At 48.0% G+C, this 19,922-nt stretch overlaps 1 protein-coding gene across 2 annotated transcripts in view; it reads left to right on the forward strand.

Moving 5' to 3' along the window:
- Nucleotides 1-19,922, forward strand: part of CREBBP (CREB binding lysine acetyltransferase) — a 1,382,831-nt gene that overhangs the window by 165,198 nt on the left and 1,197,711 nt on the right. For both annotated transcript variants that reach the window (XM_085628465.1, XM_085628466.1), the window contains exons 2-3: nucleotides 1,318-2,012; nucleotides 18,560-18,736. In XM_085628465.1, the coding sequence (XP_085484591.1) occupies nucleotides 1,318-2,012; nucleotides 18,560-18,736 (872 nt within the window). The remainder of the gene's footprint in view (nucleotides 1-1,317; nucleotides 2,013-18,559; nucleotides 18,737-19,922) is intronic.

Below are 19,922 nucleotides of genomic sequence, written 5' to 3' on the forward strand. Positions count from 1 at the left end.
CTGTTTGGGAAGTTTTTTGGGGGGGAAGAGAGGGGGGGGGGTCCCAAAACACTTCTTCCCCTTGCAATTTCCCATAAGGATTTCAGAAGCCACTACTGCTCAAACTGCTGGACGGAATTAAATAAAATGTTGCAAAAAGATATATCTTGGTCCAGAAAGATCTTTCTGTAATTTGGTGTACATCTGTTCAGTAGTTTTGGAGTTGTTAAAAAAAAAAAGAATTATGTATATCTAGACGCTGAGGGTCCGTGGATCTGGCAGATCTCATGATGAGATCCAATTGGCTGCCACCACTCCAGCAAGTGGTGGCAGCCATCTTGTCGGAGAAAAAGAAACATAAGGGGCCAGAGTAGGAATACCCTCAACTCCTAGGCATGGTGGTGTGATCACACAGGAACCCCACCTGGGGCTAAAAAAAATTTTTATTTTGATTTTGCCGCGGATAATCTGCAGATCTCAGCAAAATTGAAAAATAAGGGTTTCCCTACATTTTTTTTTTTCCATGCTCTCCGGGTGGGCCAGGGGCATACATGGCTTCCCATCCCAGGCAGATATTGGCTTCTGGGGCCCCTCTACCCCTCCCCCGGCAAGTATTGAAAACTGAGAAAAGCACCTTACTGCCCTCCTCCCGGGCTGATTTCAGCCCAGGAGACCCCACTCCTGGGGACCAGCCTCGTAAATAATTGGGAGGGGGCACCTGGACCCCCTCCTGGGCAGATTCCAGCCCTCTGGGCCAGGCTGTGATAGTAGCAGGTAAGGGGGTCATACGCCCATATCCCATGGCCAATTTCGGCCCTGCTGCCACCATCTCCACCTACCTGGCTGCAGTTTCAAAGGGGAGGACCCCATGGATCGCTGCTGCTATGTCCCGGGGTGCATGCCCCCAGAACATAGCGGTTTTCCCTGCCTGCACTGTTGAGATGTCATCAGTAATGACACTGACCATGACATGAGGGATGTAGTTGAAGTCATAAGCAGTGCATTTTGGGGGTGTAATTTATAGTTGGTTCAGGTAACTAACTACTGAATTTCTGTGGTTTTGTGTGTATTATCTGAGCCCGACTTCAGTGAATATATGTGTGTGGTGGATATGTATATGTGTGTATATGTATAAAATCTATCTAGGAACAAAGAGTGTGTTATAGTAAAATTTAATCTAAATATATTTCAGTTTCCCAATAACAGAGGACCTTAAAGAAATGTGGTTTATGGTGTGACTTTAATTGATGATGCATGAACATTGTACATCCTGTGTTTTGGTCTTTTCTGTTTATCTGTCTCTGTGCTCTAATCTATTTTGTTTGATTTCTTTTGTAGATTTTGGATCATTCTTCGATTTGGAAAATGATCTCCCCGACGAGCTTATACGCAATGGCCCAGAGTTGGGTCTTTTGAACAGCAGTGGGAACCCTGGCCAGGATGCGGTCACTAAACATGAACAACTTACGAAGCTTTTGCAGGGCACTAGCTCAAATCTGAATACTGGCCTCAGAAATGTGAACTCCAATAGCCCTGTCCAGCAGAGCATGGCTGGACCCATCCAAGGGCAGCAGAACAGTACGAACATTGGCAGCTTGGGTGCAATGAGCAAGATCCCCTTAAACCAGGCACTTTCAGCTGCGACATCGGGCCTTTCAAAGCAGGCTTCAAGTAGTGCTGTGAGTACCACACAGGCACCACTAGTGCAAAAACAAGTTGGCATGGTGTCGAGCAGCCCTGCAACATCCCAAACTGGCACTGGGCTCTGTATGAACCCTAGCTTTAATGCTGCCCACCAAGGTCTTCTTAACAGTAACTCGGGGCATGCTTTAATGAATCAATCACAGCCTGGGCAAGTTATAAATGGATCTCTGGGGGCAGTTGGGCGAGGTAGAGGAGCGGCGCTGCAGTATTCTGGCTCTGCTATGCAGGGTAACGCCACTAGTGTACTCGCAGAAACTCTAACCCAGGGATCTACACAGATGACAAGCCATACAGGCTTGAATGCAGCCCAGACCGGAGTTATGAACAAGGTAAGAATTCGTTTTTTTTGTTCCTATTTGATTCACATAGTTAAGTATTTTGGCTTTTCCTTTCGCTCTTCATTGCTAGAGCATGGTTTGTTGGTTCCTTTGTTAATTCTGATCCATGCTATTTCTAACTCTTCCTCTATGGAGGGATGCGTGGCTTATATGGTATCTATTGGCTGATTCCTGTTTTCTTTAGTCTGGTGGACTAGTTCATGTCTTCTGACAAATAATTCATGAAGCCACTATTTATCAAAGAAAAACATTTAAGGCATACTTCTCCTTTATATAGACTTTGATTTCAGTTTAACTTTCTTGTCTAAGCAAATTTGGTTTGAGCAGGTTAGTCTTGTTTATTTAGTAATTTGAGACCAACAGTGTTGTTGCTACCCGATTGGGAGTTCACAAGTTCATGGATGAGAATATCATAAACACTATAAGGAACCCTAATTCGTATGAAAAGTGAGAGGCTCTTTGCTCCTCTCCTGATTTTTAGTTAGTGCGATATACAATTTTTCTTTGTCACAAATCTGCCTCGCATATGTTATGTTTTTTTATCCCGGTGAAGGAATATGTGTTCACAAGCAGCACCTATCCACTACAAATATGCTCTAAACCTTGATTGCTGTTTGAATTTTTAATTATTTAATTTTTTTTTTTTTTGAAAGTCTGTTTCCATTAAGGCCACTACTGATTACCACAGTGCAACATGGATTGAAGTAATTAAATCCTGAGGAAAGATGCTAAAAGTGTACGCATTTAAGTAGTTTGTGTCTTTTCATTTTGCCGCTTAATGCAGTCAGAGAACTTTGTTATGAGCTCAGGTAGGGTAGAGATACTAGAATCAGCTATGTCATTGGGACATCATTAAAGTCATTACTGATCACAACACATTGTGCTGACTCGAGTTGATCAATTGGAAACGTAACATTTTTTCGTGATAGTACTCCAGTCCTCTGTTTTCTGCTTTTTAGTCTGTAATAAATACATAATTGGATTTACTCCAGTTAACTGAAGTTTTTATTAAAATTTTCCTCTGAAAGTGGGCTCTTGGAGTTCGAGGTGGAAGAGCATTTGCACCACTTAAGCTTGTGGATGACACAGAACGCTTTACCACGAAAGTGTTTTGCCACAGAGCCAATGAACCCATTTTGTTTGCTTTAACCTCTTCTGTGCCCATGACGAGATGGTCTCGTCATAGAGCACAGTCGCGCTGTGCCCATGACGAGACTATCTCGTCATGACACCCACCCACTAGGGAAGCGCCAGGCACAGGAGGGGGGAAAAGGCCTGGCACCCAAAGGGTTAAGGGACCACACATTTCCGTACAAGGAAATAGCCTATCATCCAGTTTTCTGCCACCTGAAGTTTCCATATAGTTTTAGTCGACAATTTTGGCGCAGAGAACATTTCGATAGGCCAGGAGGTAGACTATTTCCATTCTAGTTAGGAATGATTAAAGGGTTTTAAGCTTTCTTGTACAACACAATGTTTTTGTTTAATGCGTGACAAGGCTGGATTTTGTTGTATTTAATGGATTCCTCTTGACCTATGTGTACAGAGTTGTTTTGGTCATCAACCTTCCCCGATAGCTGGGAGCATGATGCACAGTAAGAATGGGAACTTTTGCTGAATTAAATTAGGATGGTGAAGCTGGTGCAGCCCAGTTTCTGGATGCCAGGAAAAGACATTAAAACTAGACTCAAGTAAACATTTGTCTATCCAACAAGTTAATGTAGTGAGGACATTTCAAAAAAGCGAAAAGGGGGGGGCGTGGCCAAGTAAGATGGCTGACTGGTAGTGCACCGAGTCAGCTCCGGCCCCACGGACTCCTAAAAGCGGCTGGGCGGGGGCTCCGGACTGGCGCACTACGGGGGAAACACTCACGGGACTCCTGTGGAGGCGGATGGCGAGGCGGTGAGGCTGTGGCGGCAGCGGTGATGCTGGAGAGCGAGCGCTGACCCGGGAGTAGCGAGCGGGCAAAATGGCGGTGGCGGGCTGCGGCCGATCGCCGAGCAGTGATCCCCCCGGACTTGGGGAAGTGTCCGGAGGTTTGTCGATCTGAGCGCACGGCGGGAGTGACCATGACAGCCGAGGTGGTGCTGGCCTGGCCGGCGCTGAGAGGAGGGACAGAGCGCCGAGCAACAGCTTCGTAGGACCCTCACGGGGAGGCGGCGTCTGCGGCCACTACAGTGATCACGAGGAGGGGCGGCTGGCCACCGGGACTCGAGCTGTGCTCCCTGACGGCGGACATTGCAGGCTAGAGGGGACGGAGACACAGGGGGCGATCGCCGCTCGTCCTGGCTCTGGGCGGTGCCTGACTCTACGATGGCGGCCAAGTAAGACTTTTTCTGGACACCGAGCGCTGGCTCCCGGGCACGCTGGGTATGGAGGGCACGTGGAGATAAAGGGGATGGCCGGCGATGGTGAGGACTGAACTACAGCGCAGCCCGTGAGGTCAGCAGAGCGTCTAGTGGCGGGGTCTGCCGGCGGCGACTGGACGGCCCCCGATTCTGCTTCCAGGGTCCAGGGGTCGAGCGGTGGAGGATTGTCACTGCGGTGCCATAGGACTGGTGGTTGCGACGTCTTACGGCACAGAGGGGACGGACTGATGGGGAGGAGGTCCCGCGCGCTCCCGACAAAAAAAAAGGCGCCGAAGCCACAGGAAAATCGCGTGGCGAAGTACTTCCAGACGCTGTCCAGCGCCACTGACGAGGGAGGTCTGGGCGGAGGAGACGGCATGGCCTTGACGAAGGACGACCTGGTGGCCACGCTCCGGGACTTCAAGAAAGATCTCTGTGGAGAGCTCAAACGGGATCTTCACGCTAGCCTGGACCAACTGCGGGGGGACCTAACGGAGAAGCTCGGCGATCTGCGCCGGGATGTGGACGCCGTGGGGTCTCGAGTCTTGGAGGTGGAGGAGAAGGTGCAAGCCTTGGATAGCGCCTCCCTGGCCTCCCGGGCGGAGTGTACAGAGCTTCGCGCTCAGCTGGCGCAGTCCGCCCTGAAGCTGGAAGACTTGGAGAACCGTACCCGGAGGGAGAATATACGGGTGAGAGACTTGGAAGAGGGCGCGGAAGGCCCGGACCTGGGTCAACATGACCAAGTCCTATATACTCAATCTCACACTCTCGAGAGCGGAGGTGGCTTCGCTGAAATCCCAGACGACGCTCTCATGGGCACAGCACTCGCTACAATATTTAGGGGTGCAGCTTACGCCGACGGTTTCGGGGCTGTATGGGGCCAACTACACCACAGTTTTACCGCACTTGCGACAGGAGTTGAGGCGGTGGAAACCTTTGTATATATCCTGGATGGGGCGAATCAATGCGGTGAAGATGATGGTGCTGCCGCAGGTCCTCTACTTGTTTCAGGCCTTGCCGATCCCGCTGGAGAAAGCGTTTCTTCCGCAGCTGAAGACGATCACGAAGTTCGTGTGGCAGGGGGGAGGGCTTGGCTCCCTTTTACAGTGCTTCAGAAGCAGAGGGCGGAGGGAGGGATGGGACTGCCAGACTTTGAGCTTTACTATCAGGTGGCCCAATTGCGGGTCGTGTTAGAATGGACGGCGCATGAATCGGAGAAGCATTGGCTTCAGATGGACCGTGCGATCGCCGGCAGGTCGATCTGGGATCTGCTGTGGAAACCGAGGAGAGACAGACCGCCGAATGCCTATCTTAGCACGCCGACACGCACTACGCTAGAGGTTTGGGATAGGGTCACGCGGAGAGAGGTGTAGACGACATTCCCTTCGCCATACACCCCGATACACTTTAATCCGGCCTTCCCGCCAGCCAGCGACGAGGGTCCTTTTGATGAGTGGCTTGAAGGGGGATGTCTAAAACTGGCGGACCTATTTGACAAGGGGGTGTTCCGCTCGTTTCAGAACTGTAGGGGTGAGTTTGGGGTTCCCAACAGTGAGCACTTCCACTATCTCCAGCTAAAGCACTGGGCCACGGCGACACCGATGAGGGAGGCGGGATGGCAGAACCTCACTGATATGGAGAAACTGGTTCTGACGCAGGCGGGTTCTATGAAGGGGGCAATCTCGACGCTCTATAGGATGCTGCTGAACACGTTACACACGCCCAGGGCCAGGTATATGGGATTCTGGGAGCACCTCCTGGGGAGAGAGATAACAGAAGCGGAGTGCAGGGGATTGTGGCGTGATATACCCAGACATAACTTGTCGGTGGGCCTGAGGGAGGCACACTACAAAACCATATTTGACTGGTACCTATACCCCACAAAATTGGCTAGGATCTTCCCGGGGACCTCTGCACTCTGCTGGCGGGGATGTGGCCTCCTAGGGGACTTCAAACATATATGGTGGGACTGCCCCAGCATCCGACCTTTTTGGGAAGAAATTCTAGCGCAGATTAAAGAGATCTTGGGATTTACACCCCCCGGGGAGGTCGCGCATATGATACTAGGTCTTCGGGGGGAGGACTGGGAGGGAGTGTCCAGGGGTGACAAGGCTATATGGTGGCTCTGCGTGGGGGCGGCTAAGCTCACAGTGGCGGCGGCGTGGAAGAAACAGGGCGCTCCTGCCCTATCACTGTGGCACGCCCGCCTGTGGCGCCTACTCTCGTTGGAGCGCCTGGCAGTGAGCTTTAGGGATGATCCCTCAGCCTTTGAGGAGTCTTGGGGTGCCCTGCTGGCTTACCTGTCTAGGGGCCTCCCTGCAGCCGTCTATCCGCCCACTTTGAGAGCCTTGCGTCTCTTCCAGACCTGGCAGGGGCCGGGCATGGGGAGAGGCGGGGCTCCGTAGCATCACTGATGGAGATCCGGGGGGGTCCGGCGCTCCCCAGACTGATATTGACATTTTCGGATGCTTTGCAGCTGCCACGGGGGGGGGGGTGAGAGGGGGTGGCGGGGGGGTGGGGTGGTATACTGGAGGGGTAGGGGTGTGATTCCCATTGGCTGGACATGGAGCATCTGAAACGCCTATGGAGCATTATATGGTTACTTATGGCCGGGGACACCCTGCAGTTACTGGTTAATGTATGGTTATACCCGTGCACTGATAATGTTGCTATGAAAATCAATAAAAATGATTTATATAAAAAAAAGCGAAAAGAAAAAACACAATCGGTATGAATATTGATTTTAAATGTAATATGTCTTTACTATTTTCCATGACCTAATTTTATTGAAAAAGTATTATTTAGGGTGGTTTTGTATTTGGGCGCCCCATTTCTATTCCAATGTTTGGGCTATCTTGGTTGGTGTTGCTTATAATTGTGAACTTTACTAAACGATGGTTGATCTCTAAAAGTGTATTTTTTTTGTAAACCGATTTTATTTTCATTCAGTGAAAACATAATCATATCACAGTAGGCATGGTAATATCCAGCAGTAGCCCTACAGAGTATGTTAATCTGCTAGTTAGTTAAATACAATAATGAGAAGTAACATCTCTCGTAATAACAATGTGCAGTTAAATTACCATCCCTACCTCAGCATTATATGCCTACGAAACAGCTGCTCAACACCCACAACAGGCAGCTCCCTCCCTCGTACCCAGCTCTTAACATGGTCATGCCCTGCCACATACTGCCCCCAATTAGGGGGTGTCAACTCTCAGTTCTATCTCCGGTAGTGTATTGGGCTTAGTCAGGTGTATAGCGTGGTTCTGTGTAAAGTCCCAGCTTGCTTAACATGTTGTAATCAACATTGAAAGAGGATAAGGGCTCCATTCATGGCTTAAAACAGTTGGGGGGTTTCCGACAATTTCCCAGGCGAAGGTGGAACAGGATTCTGCCAGGCATCCACCAGTGACTCCCAAGCTCGGGCCCTATCCAGTGATCCAAGGCCCCGATTGAGCCTCCCTCAGCAAAACCCACACTCCTATCTCGCCCATCTCTTCAGTTCCCGCTTCCAAACCTCCACTCGGGAGGCCCATCAGAGTCTTCCAGTTAGGCGTGATCTCCCTTTTTGCTAAAATGAAGGCCAAGTCCTGCAACCTGCTTGTCGCCCTATTCTTAGCTGTGTGTAGGTACCAACGTAGAAAGCAATGGCCAGGCATGCACAGGACCACTCGTTCAGTTACTATTGCTAAAATTCTAGTAACTTCCTCCCAATAATGCCCTAGCTCCCGTCATGCCCAAAACATGTGGTGAAGCTCGGCCCCCTACTTATCCACACCTCTGGCATCTCGCACCCTCCACAGCAAAGTGTCTGGCAATCCTTCCTGGTGTAAGTTATGCCATATGAAGCACATAGAAATTAATATGGTTAAGCTATACATTTCTTGAACCTTAAGCATGCGTTGTAGGATTACTTCCCAGTTATCCTTCGGAATGGGTATCTCTAGATTCCCCCTTCCACAGTCCTCTAAGGGTCTCCAGGGGTAAGATCACATTACCCCGAATAGTTCTATAAAGACATGTGACTGCCTTAAAGGTCCCCGAGGGAGGCTGCAGCGCCTGCCAGTGAGCAAACATTCACACTAAGATACATTCCAGAATAGTAGGCTTCCTGTCTATATAGCTTAGAACCATCAGCAGCGGCAAGCTCCATAGTGACCGTGCCCTGCTTTATTGGATTCGCCAGCCTATCCAACAGTGATCCCGTGCGGGTCCTCTCTGCATGTGCCCGTACTATATATTGCCTATGGCCAAATCCTTGCAACCGATCCACCTGCTCTGCAACCTTTTCCCTAGCCACCCGTGTTTTGGGCTGTAGTTCAGGGCCTTTCTACTCTTTCTCCTGGGACTAGACTTCTAATAAGTGTCTTTCGAACGTCCACTGGTTCAGAAATGCTGGTTTCCCTTAAAACCACTTTAAAAGCATCCCAATCTGCTAGAGGGGATGACCTAGAACCTGCGTTTTTATCAAAATAATGACATCTAGAGGTCCGGACCGTGCCTTGGAATACAGGGTCTTTCAAGGATTCCGGTTCCAATCTCCTCACCGGAATACAAGATGTGGCCCTCATCCAATCCAGCCCCAGTAAGAGATGATTATGGTCAGATAGTATGGGATAGTCATTCTGTAGTACGAACCATTCCGTGCAGTCCGGTGATCACAAAAGCGTGTTCAGGTGCACATGTAAGTCGTGCAGGCCAGAAAAAAAGGAATAGTCACGCTCCCCGCATGTCAGGAGTCTACCACCCCCATTACCTCTGCCAGGCAGTGAATGCACAGGCCACCCTGTAGGCCAGGTCAGTGACTCCCGCAACGGTGGGTTTGAACGATCTGAAGCGGAATCCACCACACAGTTATGGTCTGCTCCCAAGATTATTGAGCCCATCAAATGAGGGAAAAACACCAACAAAAGGTCTTCAAAGAACACTGCTAGTTCCACATTCGGGCCATATATACTACCTATAGCAACATCGAGCCCATCTAGACTGCCTATAACCACAACATAGCAGCCAGCAGGATCCAACATCTGTTCTTTACATTGCATGGGGTCCCTCGGGCACACCCATATCATGACCCTCCTTGCATAGGCAGAGTAAGTGGTAAAATGGGCCTGCCCTTTCCATCTGTCATAACGCTGCTCCCTCTTTGACAAGAAGATGGGGCTCCTGAAGAAGTGCTATCTGTACTTCCTGTCTATTAAGATAGAACACTGTGTCTTTTCATCGGGTATGCATCCCTCTAATGTTCCAAGATAATATCTTGTAAGCTATGGGGGTAGACATTTCATTTGTGAAGCTGAATTCATGGGGTGCCACCTACCCCACCATGTCCCAAGAACATAGCCGTATGTCCCAGCAGCAAAACAGGACACATTGGCACAGGGCACGCACCATGTTTTCCCCCTCGATAGTCAAACAACAAACACCCTAACTCCCACTCCCCAGGACAAGTAGGTATGTACACCCATTCCAAACAACCAACCAACTTGCATGCATTCGTTAGTGAAGCCACCAGAACTGTAAGGAAAGGTGGAGGAAAGGCCAAAAAGAAATGCCCCACCCAACCACCCCCATGCAGCTAGTAGTAAATAATAGAGGAAAAGAATGGAGTTAAGCCCCCCCCCCCCCCCCCCCCCCCATCGGAGCGGATCACCACAGCTCTGGCCCCGCCGGTCGATAGCCCGGTCCAACAAGCCATCCACCAGGTGCACTAGTCACCTCTTCAAGCGGGGCCCACATCTCAGGCTGCTGCCATCGTGATCTACCCAGGGGGAAATTACATCGGCGGACCGCCCAGTCAGCTTTTTCTGGCACCCCTCGTTACCTCAGAGAGGAGGGGGTGGGGGGGGGGGGGCACAGGGATTGTCACCTGTGGTTGGATGATTCTGAACAAAGCTTTCTGAGCGGAGCTCGTAGCAGTGCTGCTCACTCAATCGGCGTCAGGCCAGACCCCTCCCTCTAAAAGTGTATTTATTTACAGAATGTTGTAAAGCGCTAAAATGTCACTTTGGTACAATGGACAGTAATAAGATGTGACAAATATCGAGAATTTTACATTGCATGGAAAATTGAAAGTAGACCCCATTTAACTGCTTCATTTGTGATCCACAAATGAGGTTAATCTAGAAGATGACCCATAAGGCTTTTTTTATTTGTTTTTTTACTTGACTGTTGATTGAAGGAACTCTTAGACCGGAAGACCATTAGAAATATCTGAAAAACACATTAGTGATATATTCCTTACCTTAGAATATCCCCAGGCGTCAGACTGGATCCGGAAAGTCTTTTCGTAGCAGTACCCCTGCACGTCTGTAGGTGGCGTTGTGCGGCTCCGCGTCAGTCACTGGCGTCGTATGTGCCGAGATGACATTACGGAGACTACTTAGGCGCCACCTGTGCGCGCTGACGTCAGTTCTTTCTTTTTCTGCGCCAGCAAGCGCAGATTTGGATAGAGCAAGTACCTTAGTCACTTTTTGACTACTCTTTTGAGACTTTTTGTCTCCCCTTTTTAGGGCTCGCGTAGTGAGAGCCCTTTTGTGTGGGGTTCAGAAACTGAGCCTGGAATTGCACACGCTCGTGGGTGTGGTTTTCCTTTTGTGGCCCGCTTATGGCCTTTGTGTGCGTGTTTTTTACTAAGACAGCACGCAATAGGCCAAAGGCGGTCGCATTGCTCCGCCCATGGCCTGTTGGTGTCTGTTACGCGCACCAAAGGCCATGTTAAATATGATGTTCCCGTGCCTCATAGAAAGAACCCCCCCCCCCCCCCCCATTTCCCCTGCCACCCTTTTCTGGGTTGAAGCTACAGCTGCACATCGACTAGTTCAAGCAGACTGGTCCTTGGGTGGCCCGCTCAGGAAAATAAACAAAGGACACTCTCCTCCTCAACTGGGAAATCGTCAGTTGATCTCAAACCATTGCATCCAAATCTCCTTGATTAGAAGCCTGGTATTCCTACAGGAACAACCCTTAACTTAATGCATAAATATTGGGTATGGTGGAACGTGACGACATCCCTCCTATCCCTTGTATCACATCCCTTTCGCACCCATCCCTCCCACAGCCGCCTCGAACATCTTCGTGTTAGGGCTAATGTGACCTTCCATATCATAACACCAGTGCTCGGTTGTCTAGGTGGTAGCTGTATGGACTGCACCTCTTGTTCAAGTCTGCTTCATCATATTGAATATGTGATGTAACTGGTCTATGGCCACAGGTCATGAGTCACCTGCAAACTGAAATATAGTTGTGACTAGCTATTTGAGAGGCTGCTCATAAAGCTTTATTTCCTCTTGGACTGCATAGCTGGTTCTGAATGACCTGCATCTGTCTTAGTTAGACTTTTTTTGTAAGTTGCTATTAATAAAACCTCTGATCCTACTACGGAGTTCCAAACAGGACATTGATGTTTAGTGTACTGTTGTATGCTCTGACATTCTAGCTCCTACCAAGAGTAAGCCATGTGCCGTGAAATGCCTAAAGGGAGCCAATTGATTATGTACCTGGAGTGCAGTAGTATTGAGTGGGTTTGGATTGCTCAACAATGACTCTGTATGCAGCCCAGTAACCACTGACTAGCTAGTCTGTCCCATAAGAACGGATCTGTGCTCCACGTTGCACAGAGAACAGCTTTCTATGTGTGTGTGAGCAATCAGTTAATATATTTTTTTCTTCGGCCTATATTCTGGGGGAAAGGCTCCACTTTTAGACTTTGGAGAAAGGTGAAGGAAAAATTCAATTTATAATCACATTAATCGTTTTTCCTTTAATTAAGGACAAAGGCAGTGTTTGAATGCTCATGGTTGTGAAACTGGCCGGGTTCCTATTAGTTGTAACACTTATAAAAAAAAAAAAAAAAAAGTAGATGGCGTGAAGTACATTGGTCTTGCTATTTGGAGGGGGCACATGCTGTTGGGCGCGATCGGAGTCCTGACTGATGTGTACTTTACCTACTTTCTAAAACTAATAAGTCATGTACACATCTTCCCCAAGTCCCACTCTGTGACTGGGTTCTAATTTAGTTAGCCACAACACCTCCCTCCTTGCCCTTATGCTCGACTAAACTGTCCTGAGGCTAATGGTTTAAGAACAACTTTTCGTGCCGTTTGATTGCATCGGTTTAGTACCTATGTGCATAGGTCCCCTTAATTTTGGGGTTAGTGAAAGGTTTACTGTGAAGAGGCGAATAATCTTAAACTGGCTGATCCAGCAGCAGAGATCTCGGCGCATAGGCAAAATTCACCAGGTTGCCAAGATATCGCTGACCATCAGTAAAGGCAGTTCAAATGACGTCGAAGCTGGTTTTACTTTGTTTCTTGTGGAGTTGCCACTTTAGTCCATGAACTCTCAAACTAAACGAGCATTTGCAATGCAATAGGTCTCGCATTATAACAGTGTGAGCAGTTGGCATTGCTAATAATAATGCAACACTAGCTATTGGCATTGTAAATGATAATGGCATTTATGTTTGTTGTATAAAATAGATAAAAAAGTCATTGTCATGAACAATGCCAATAGCTTAAACTTTTGCAATTGTGAGACCTATTGCATTGCAAATGCTTGTTTCTCCTGGTGCACGTAGGGATGCCTGGATTTAAGTCTTGTGGGTCCTGCCGTCGCAATATGTCGGTGGCGGACCCCCGCGATATTTGCCTCTACTGCCTGGAGACCGACCACGACTCCCGGTGCTGCTGGGACTGTCGGGCCGTGGCCCAGAAGGCCTTGAGGGAGCTGCGCCAGAAGCTGCTGAAGGTCCGGCACTCGTCCCAACGCCGCTCCAGGTCTAGGCACCGTTCCCGGGACTGCTCGCGGGGCCGCAGTTGTCTCTCCTCGGGCTCCAAGTCTTCACCCTCGGGATCCGGTTAGCGACGACATAAAAAGAAGTCAAAGAAGCGTGTTCGCTCTCCGACGTCCCCCTGTCGTTCCTCGGATGCAGACGAGAGGGACAGGGGATCTGCCCCTGTGGCTTCTTTGGAGCCTGGGAGTCCCGCGGCCTACCCGCCTTACCCGGGTCAGTCGGCGACTCACGAACAGCTGCAAGAATTTCTTGCCACCATGGACCGCCTTTTTAGGTTTCGGGCTCCTGCTGGGCGTGCCTTTGGGCCCCACGGTCCCCTGTCCAGATCCTGTTGGGCCGCCGGCGGATCCAGCTTCGGCGCCACAGGATCCTACGCCATTGGCCCCGGCACCACGAGGTCCGGCACTGACGGCTCCGGGCCGAGCGCCGCCCTCAGCTCCGCCTCCGGCGCCGCAGTGGGTGCCGTTCGTTTCGCCCTTGCCCCGGTTCCAGGACCACTTAGTTCCTGCCAGGGATCCGCATTTGGAGACCGTTCAAGGCACCGTTTTCGACGCCCTATGTTCCTTCGCCGGCTCTGCCGCCGCGGCCTGTTCCTCCTGCAACGGAGGTGGAGGATGACTGGGAGGGGTCCGAGGACCCTCTTGCCCGTCAGTGTGACTCGGAGCAGGCCTGGGTGGACGCCGGCGACCTCGATGTCTCTTCTGACCCGGGGTTTGCCTCTCCCCCGCCTACCATGGAGGAGGGCGCCTCCTACACAATGGTGCTCCGTCGGGCAGCTGAGGTTCTCAACCTCTATCTTCCTACGGTGGCCCTTAAGACTAATCTCCTCACTGAGGGGCTAAAGAACTGAAAGTAACTTGCTTTGGCTGTGCATCCTGGGATACTGGGGGTCTCTGGAGAGTTCCTTAAAGGCACGGTATCCCTTTAGCAGACACATAATGACAGCCTATAGGGCTTGTCTGTCCACCCCTTCCTCTCTATTGTTTAAAGGGATTTTGGTGAAGGGAGTGTGATACAATAAAGGAACATGTCAGATGTGAATAAAAATGACATTTAAACTTTATTTTGGCTTTTGTGTTCACTTCAGAGGAAGTGTTGGCCAGTGCAGCCATATTGTTATTAGGCTGTATTATTTTGTCTGTCTCTTAAGTGTCTTTGCAGGTTTGCAAATGCAGGACAGCTTAAGAGATATTTTGATTGCTCCGGGGTCCCCGCACATGGGCGGGACTATTCATAGATTATGACTATAACAGAGATACCCCTACTACAGAACTGGAGTTACAGGTAAGAAACTACTCCTTCTCTTCCTTTCGCTGTCTCAAGCTCCTTGGTTTCTTCTTCGCTGTACTTATCTCCCTGCTGTTCATCCGTATTACCATCTCGCCTTTTTCCATTACCCCCTCCTTCTTTGCTTTCCCGACCTTCCTGTCCCAATGTTTGCATGCTTTAATAAAGGAGGGTCCTGCTGCTTCATTTTTCTGCTGGACCATGCCTTTTTCATAATGCACTTGAGTCTAAATTTTTTTTCCTGCTTTTTACTGGTCCATGATCTGTGTCGGCCCTCTTGGAATAGTAAATTTAAAATACAACCAACAAGGCAGCTGCGTCATGTCTTCAGCACAAAAATACATAGTGACATGCCTTTGTATACATCATTTTGCTGGACTGTTGTAAAGTCCCAAAACATACACATGCATGCTTCATTAAACTTTATTCAAAGTTTTTTTTGAAGCTTTTTCCATACAGTGATAACTAAATGGATCTCACAAAGAAATAATAGTGCAGCAAAGAGCCATAATAATTCAGCATTTTAGTTAAATGACCATAACCTACTACCAGTGACAACCACTGTAGATTCTTCAGTAACCAACTTAGCAGTGTGGGGTATGCAGGCTTATACTTAAAAATGTGTAAATTAAGCTCTACGTTTGAGTGCATTCTAGGCTTACATTGTCTATTGTTGCTTCGGCTCCCATGCATAAGCCCCATTGGGAATCCAAACTCATAAAAACAAAAAAAGTGCTCTCTTCATGGAGCTCATGATGGTTAACCTTCCCCGTACCTGTTAGTCTGCAGGTTATCTTTCAGGGGTCTCGAGCATCAGTTCATCACCCCCCTCCCCATATATTGCCGCCCATTTGACGTTTTTCATGCGCCACTCTTCTGCAAAGACCCATTCCAGTGTATACCTCCCAGATGCACAAACAGTCTCTCCTGGGTAGAGACAGTGCATTGCTTTTCTGCTTTTTGCTAAATAATAAATCCAGGATAGTAAATCTATGTAGTAACGTTCCTTTTGTAGGTTTAGGAATTGTGCAGAGCAGGCAATGCTTTGTGACTGCAAACCCAGTGGTTGGCTGTCCCCCTTTTTAGTTTAATGACCAAATCCCTCCAGTAGTCTGATATAAATCTGCATGTTCAGGACATATACTTGACCATGGCTTTCCTGCAGTCACACTTCAGCCATGATCTATCCTTGAATATCCTGTTTAGTATCATAGGGATGAGAGAAATGTGGTGCAGGAAATTGAAATATGAAAATGTAAATCTGGTTTTGCTTTCGCTTGGACCTGGGTGCATGCCAATGCCCATTCCCTTTTTCGATAGGGTCTCCCGCAACTATTGTATTGTAGTGTATACGGAACTTATAGAGCGCAGCTATCACCCAACGGGTATCTTGGCGCTAGTACGTAAATCCTCATCAAGCGGGGGGGGGGGGGGGGGGGGGGGGAGAGAGAAACAGCATAGACTGACAGGGCAGCTCCCGAGTTCATCAAGCTCTGGGAAACAGCCATGTTTTAATCTTTTTCCTAAACTGTAGCAGATCATGCATCTGTCTACATTCCAGAGGGATGCTATTCCAGAGTTTTGGTTGCAGCCAAACTAAACGTTCTTCCTCCTGATCTAGCTCTTTGCGTTTTCGGGACTTTCACCAAGCAGGCGGTGGCAGACCAGAGGCACCTTGATGGAGTATACCATGTAAAGATCCGCTGAAGAGGCCTAGGTCCCAGGCCATGGAGGGCCTTGAAGACCAAACACAGAGACCTAAACTGAACCCGCTGAAGTAGCCAATGAAGCTCTGCCAGTGCTAATGAGCCAGACGAGCGGCGAGGTTTCATCAATGCCAACTTGGCTGCCGCAGTTTGGACTCTGGAAAAGAAGAGCTGGCTGTCATCGGCATAGTTTACCACTCTCGCACACCATGCATCTTCATAATTCCTATCAAGGGTCTCATATAGATGTTAAAGAGAATAGGGCTAATAGCTGATCCCTGAGGAACGCCATGGTGTATGTTGGAAAATTTAGACTGGTACGGAGGAAGAGAAATTGCCTGACTTCTGTCAGAGAGATAGGAACAAAACCACTCCAGAACTGTCCCTGACACCCCAGCTTCTTCCAACCTGGTCAGCAGAATACAGTGATCCACCGTGTCGAATTCGGCAGACAGGTCGAGCAAAACAAGAATGCCGGATTGTCCCCTGTCTGCCCGCAGTCGAAGGTCGTCTAACACGGTCACTAAAGCAGTCTCAGTTCCATGGCCAGGTCGAAAGCCAAACTGAACATCATCCAGTCTAGAGTTGGATTCCAGGAACTGAGACAAAGAATTACTGGCCAGCCGTTCAATGATTTTAATCGGGTACGGTAAGAGAAATTGGTCTGTAATTTCCCGTACATGCTGGATCCAAAGTCGTCCTCCCATCACTTCTGCGCGCTTAAGGGGAGCTTTTATGCCTCATTCTTGATGACGTTGTATAGGTGCAATACCAATTCACGACCCTATCCTACCTTTGTCAGGACTTGGTGTTCCGGATGATGCTGGAGCACAATAGAAACCAGTCCATTTCTCTTTGGTGGCATTAGCCTATTAAATTATAATGGCTGTCCCAGGCCTGGCCCAAATGTCTTGCTGCTTTTCTCAAAGAAGATAAATGTTCCTGCCGAGTATGAGACCCAAATGATTGGCACCTCCCCATCAAGCCTTAGAAATGATTTGGTTTATTTTGCAAAATGATTGTAGCCATGAAATTTGTAATGATCTGGCAACAGGGTCCACTTCACAACTCTCTTAACTACTGTTTCCCATGCAAGTGACTCCTGTTGCTCAATATGAGGGTGTTTTCCCTGTGTAAAGGCCCCCTACCCACATTAATGCACACTGATAATGATGTATTTTTAAGGGTTCTCCCAGCTGTCTTCCTTATTGCAGCAGAGTGCTGATTTTTGGAGATGCGTTGCTATATAGCATAGCTCCATATCAGACAGTTCCAGACCTCTCTGTCTCTTTTCAAGGAATCCAATTGAACCCTGCTCCCTTTGCCTGCACACTCAGAAGTAGACTATTCAGTTATTTAAAGGTTGACCAAGAGAATGGGCATATGGGGGTTTTGTATGGTATAAAAGCCCAATGGCAGGAACACCATATTCATGATTGCAACTCTACCCATGATAGAGACTGGTAGGATATTCCAAAATTAAATTCAAGTCCTTAGGCCCTGATGTACCCTCCCTATAAATATAGGAATACCGTTTATCGGCCATGGAGAAAACTTCATATTCATGCTTTGTGACATATTTCTACGGAAATGTCTTTGCTTTTATTTATGCCCACCATTGACAGAAGACATTTCCTGCATTGGCAGCCAAACAAGTCCTATTGGCGTTGCCAATGGTTGTTTTCAGTTAGTGAGTCACAACTGAGTAACGCTAGGTCTCAGATCTTCAATTTTTCTGACATATTGATGTTTCCATCACATTACATCTGCTTGACATTTCCCACAAAACATTCCAGCATTTCTGCTGTGGGAAGGACATTGACATAGCTCATGATATTGATACAGAGGGAATGTTGAGAAAGTGGTTCATAAAAAAAGACAACTTTTACGCGGGATACCCACAGTAAACAAGCATTTGTAATTTAAGGCTGCCTTTTCTTTACTTAACTTAAGAGCAGTGTGCTAGCTTTTCTTGTCCTGCAAAAATGAATATTCACTTGTTAAAGTTCGAGAAGTATTGGTGCATGCAGGGGGTTGCTTCAACATCCTCTTCTTCTCTGGGAGACTTTAGCATTGAGTTTTGAATGGAGGGATTTTCTCTCCAAATTATATTTTGTGAGCTGTACAGCCAAGGATAAGGCCTTGTTCATACTACAAACCAAATCGCTTCTTGCTACTTCATTCAGTGCTGGTCCATATCTGGGTAGCTCTTTATTCGTGCTTCATTTAGTATTCTAATGGATGAGAAATTGGTATTGCAGCAAGTGTCCTATTATTCATTTTTTTTATGCTGTTGCAGATATTCGCGGCTGGGCTGCCCCTACTTGATTAACTAACCTGGCCGACTAATTCTACATTTTCCATATTTTTTGTAAAATTGTGTTCTCGTTTCTTTCGCAGATGGGGTTGGCTGGTAATACTAGTCCATTTGGATCACCTTTTACCCAAGCCAGTGGGCAGCAGATCAGAGCTCCTGTTGTGAATACCCAGTTACCAAACAAAGCGGTCATGACCAACAATTTGCCACCCTTTCCTGCCGACATTAAAACTACTTCAGTTACAAATGTGCCAAATTTGGTAAGTTACTGGATGCACTTCAGAAACATTTTCAGGCCTGCCTTTCCTTAGTATTAACTACTTGTTGAAAAGTTTTTATTCTGGTGCTTCATGAAGCTCTCAACGTCCTCTTGTGAAAACCTTAACACTCTGAGATATAGAGTGTGGAAAAGTGATCAGAATGTGGGGAGAAATTCCCCCTCACTCCCAGTATTCTTAGATCACTGGCTAGGAAGATACTCTTTAAGTGAAAGAAGTCATGAAAAGATATGTTTTGCAGAGTTTTATTAGTGGGGTATCTGCGTCACTAAGATTTGGTAGTAGTATTGCTTCTTGTATTATTATTCCTCAATCTGATTCATTGGTACTTTTGAGCTGACAAATAGGTTTGGATTTTATTGTGGAGATGAAGAAATTGCATGACAAAAACGGTTGGTTGGACCGGGATATTAAAGTTTAAAATGTGCAAGTATTCTTTAGTGGTTGCCCTTCGATACTTGTACAACCTCTAAGAACTTTGGTCAGAGCTAGTAATTTCATATTTTCTCTCGGCTCTGATGCCGGTCTCTTGTCGAGCCCATTTAGCACATTTTAAAGTTGCGGATTATCAGGAGTTTGGTCAAGGGTTTGAGGTGTTTGAAAAAGGAGTTCATTGTATCCACAAATTTTAGGTTGCACTGTGATAGTTGCAAATGTAAATAATTTTGGTGAGAAACTGATTTAAGTGAGCCTTTTACAATTGTACGTTTAAAAAAACTACCAGATATCCCTGTTTTTTAGGTCTCACCTAGCTATTGCGTAGCAATCGCTATGCGAGACTATAGTAAGGGGCTCCCAAAAGTGGATTGCATGGCGCTTTTGGGGAAGCGCTTCAGCCCACTGGCGCATGCACTGGCGACGGGCGTGCGGTTACGTGCACAATGACGAGCAGAGGCGCCATATGGCTTTCCTCTGTCGTCATGGTGCGCGCACACCACACGCCAGCCAGCCTGCTTTCACTTTTGCGCCTCAGTCTTGTTGTAACTGGTCAGCATGTTCTTTCACAAGAGTGTCCTTCCCTGCGTATTTCTCTCCCTGGGGCTACAGAATGCCAAACATCGGAGGTTTATAGCCCTTACTAGTCTCTCTTAACTCCTTCCCATACACTTCAGCCCTTCGTTCTGCCTAAGCCGCTCACAATTTTACCCTGACTCCCCCTCCGCCCATC

The sequence above is a fragment of the Triturus cristatus genome, chromosome 10, assembly GCF_964204655.1.
Source record: "Triturus cristatus chromosome 10, aTriCri1.1, whole genome shotgun sequence".
NCBI lineage: Eukaryota > Metazoa > Chordata > Amphibia > Caudata > Salamandridae > Triturus > Triturus cristatus.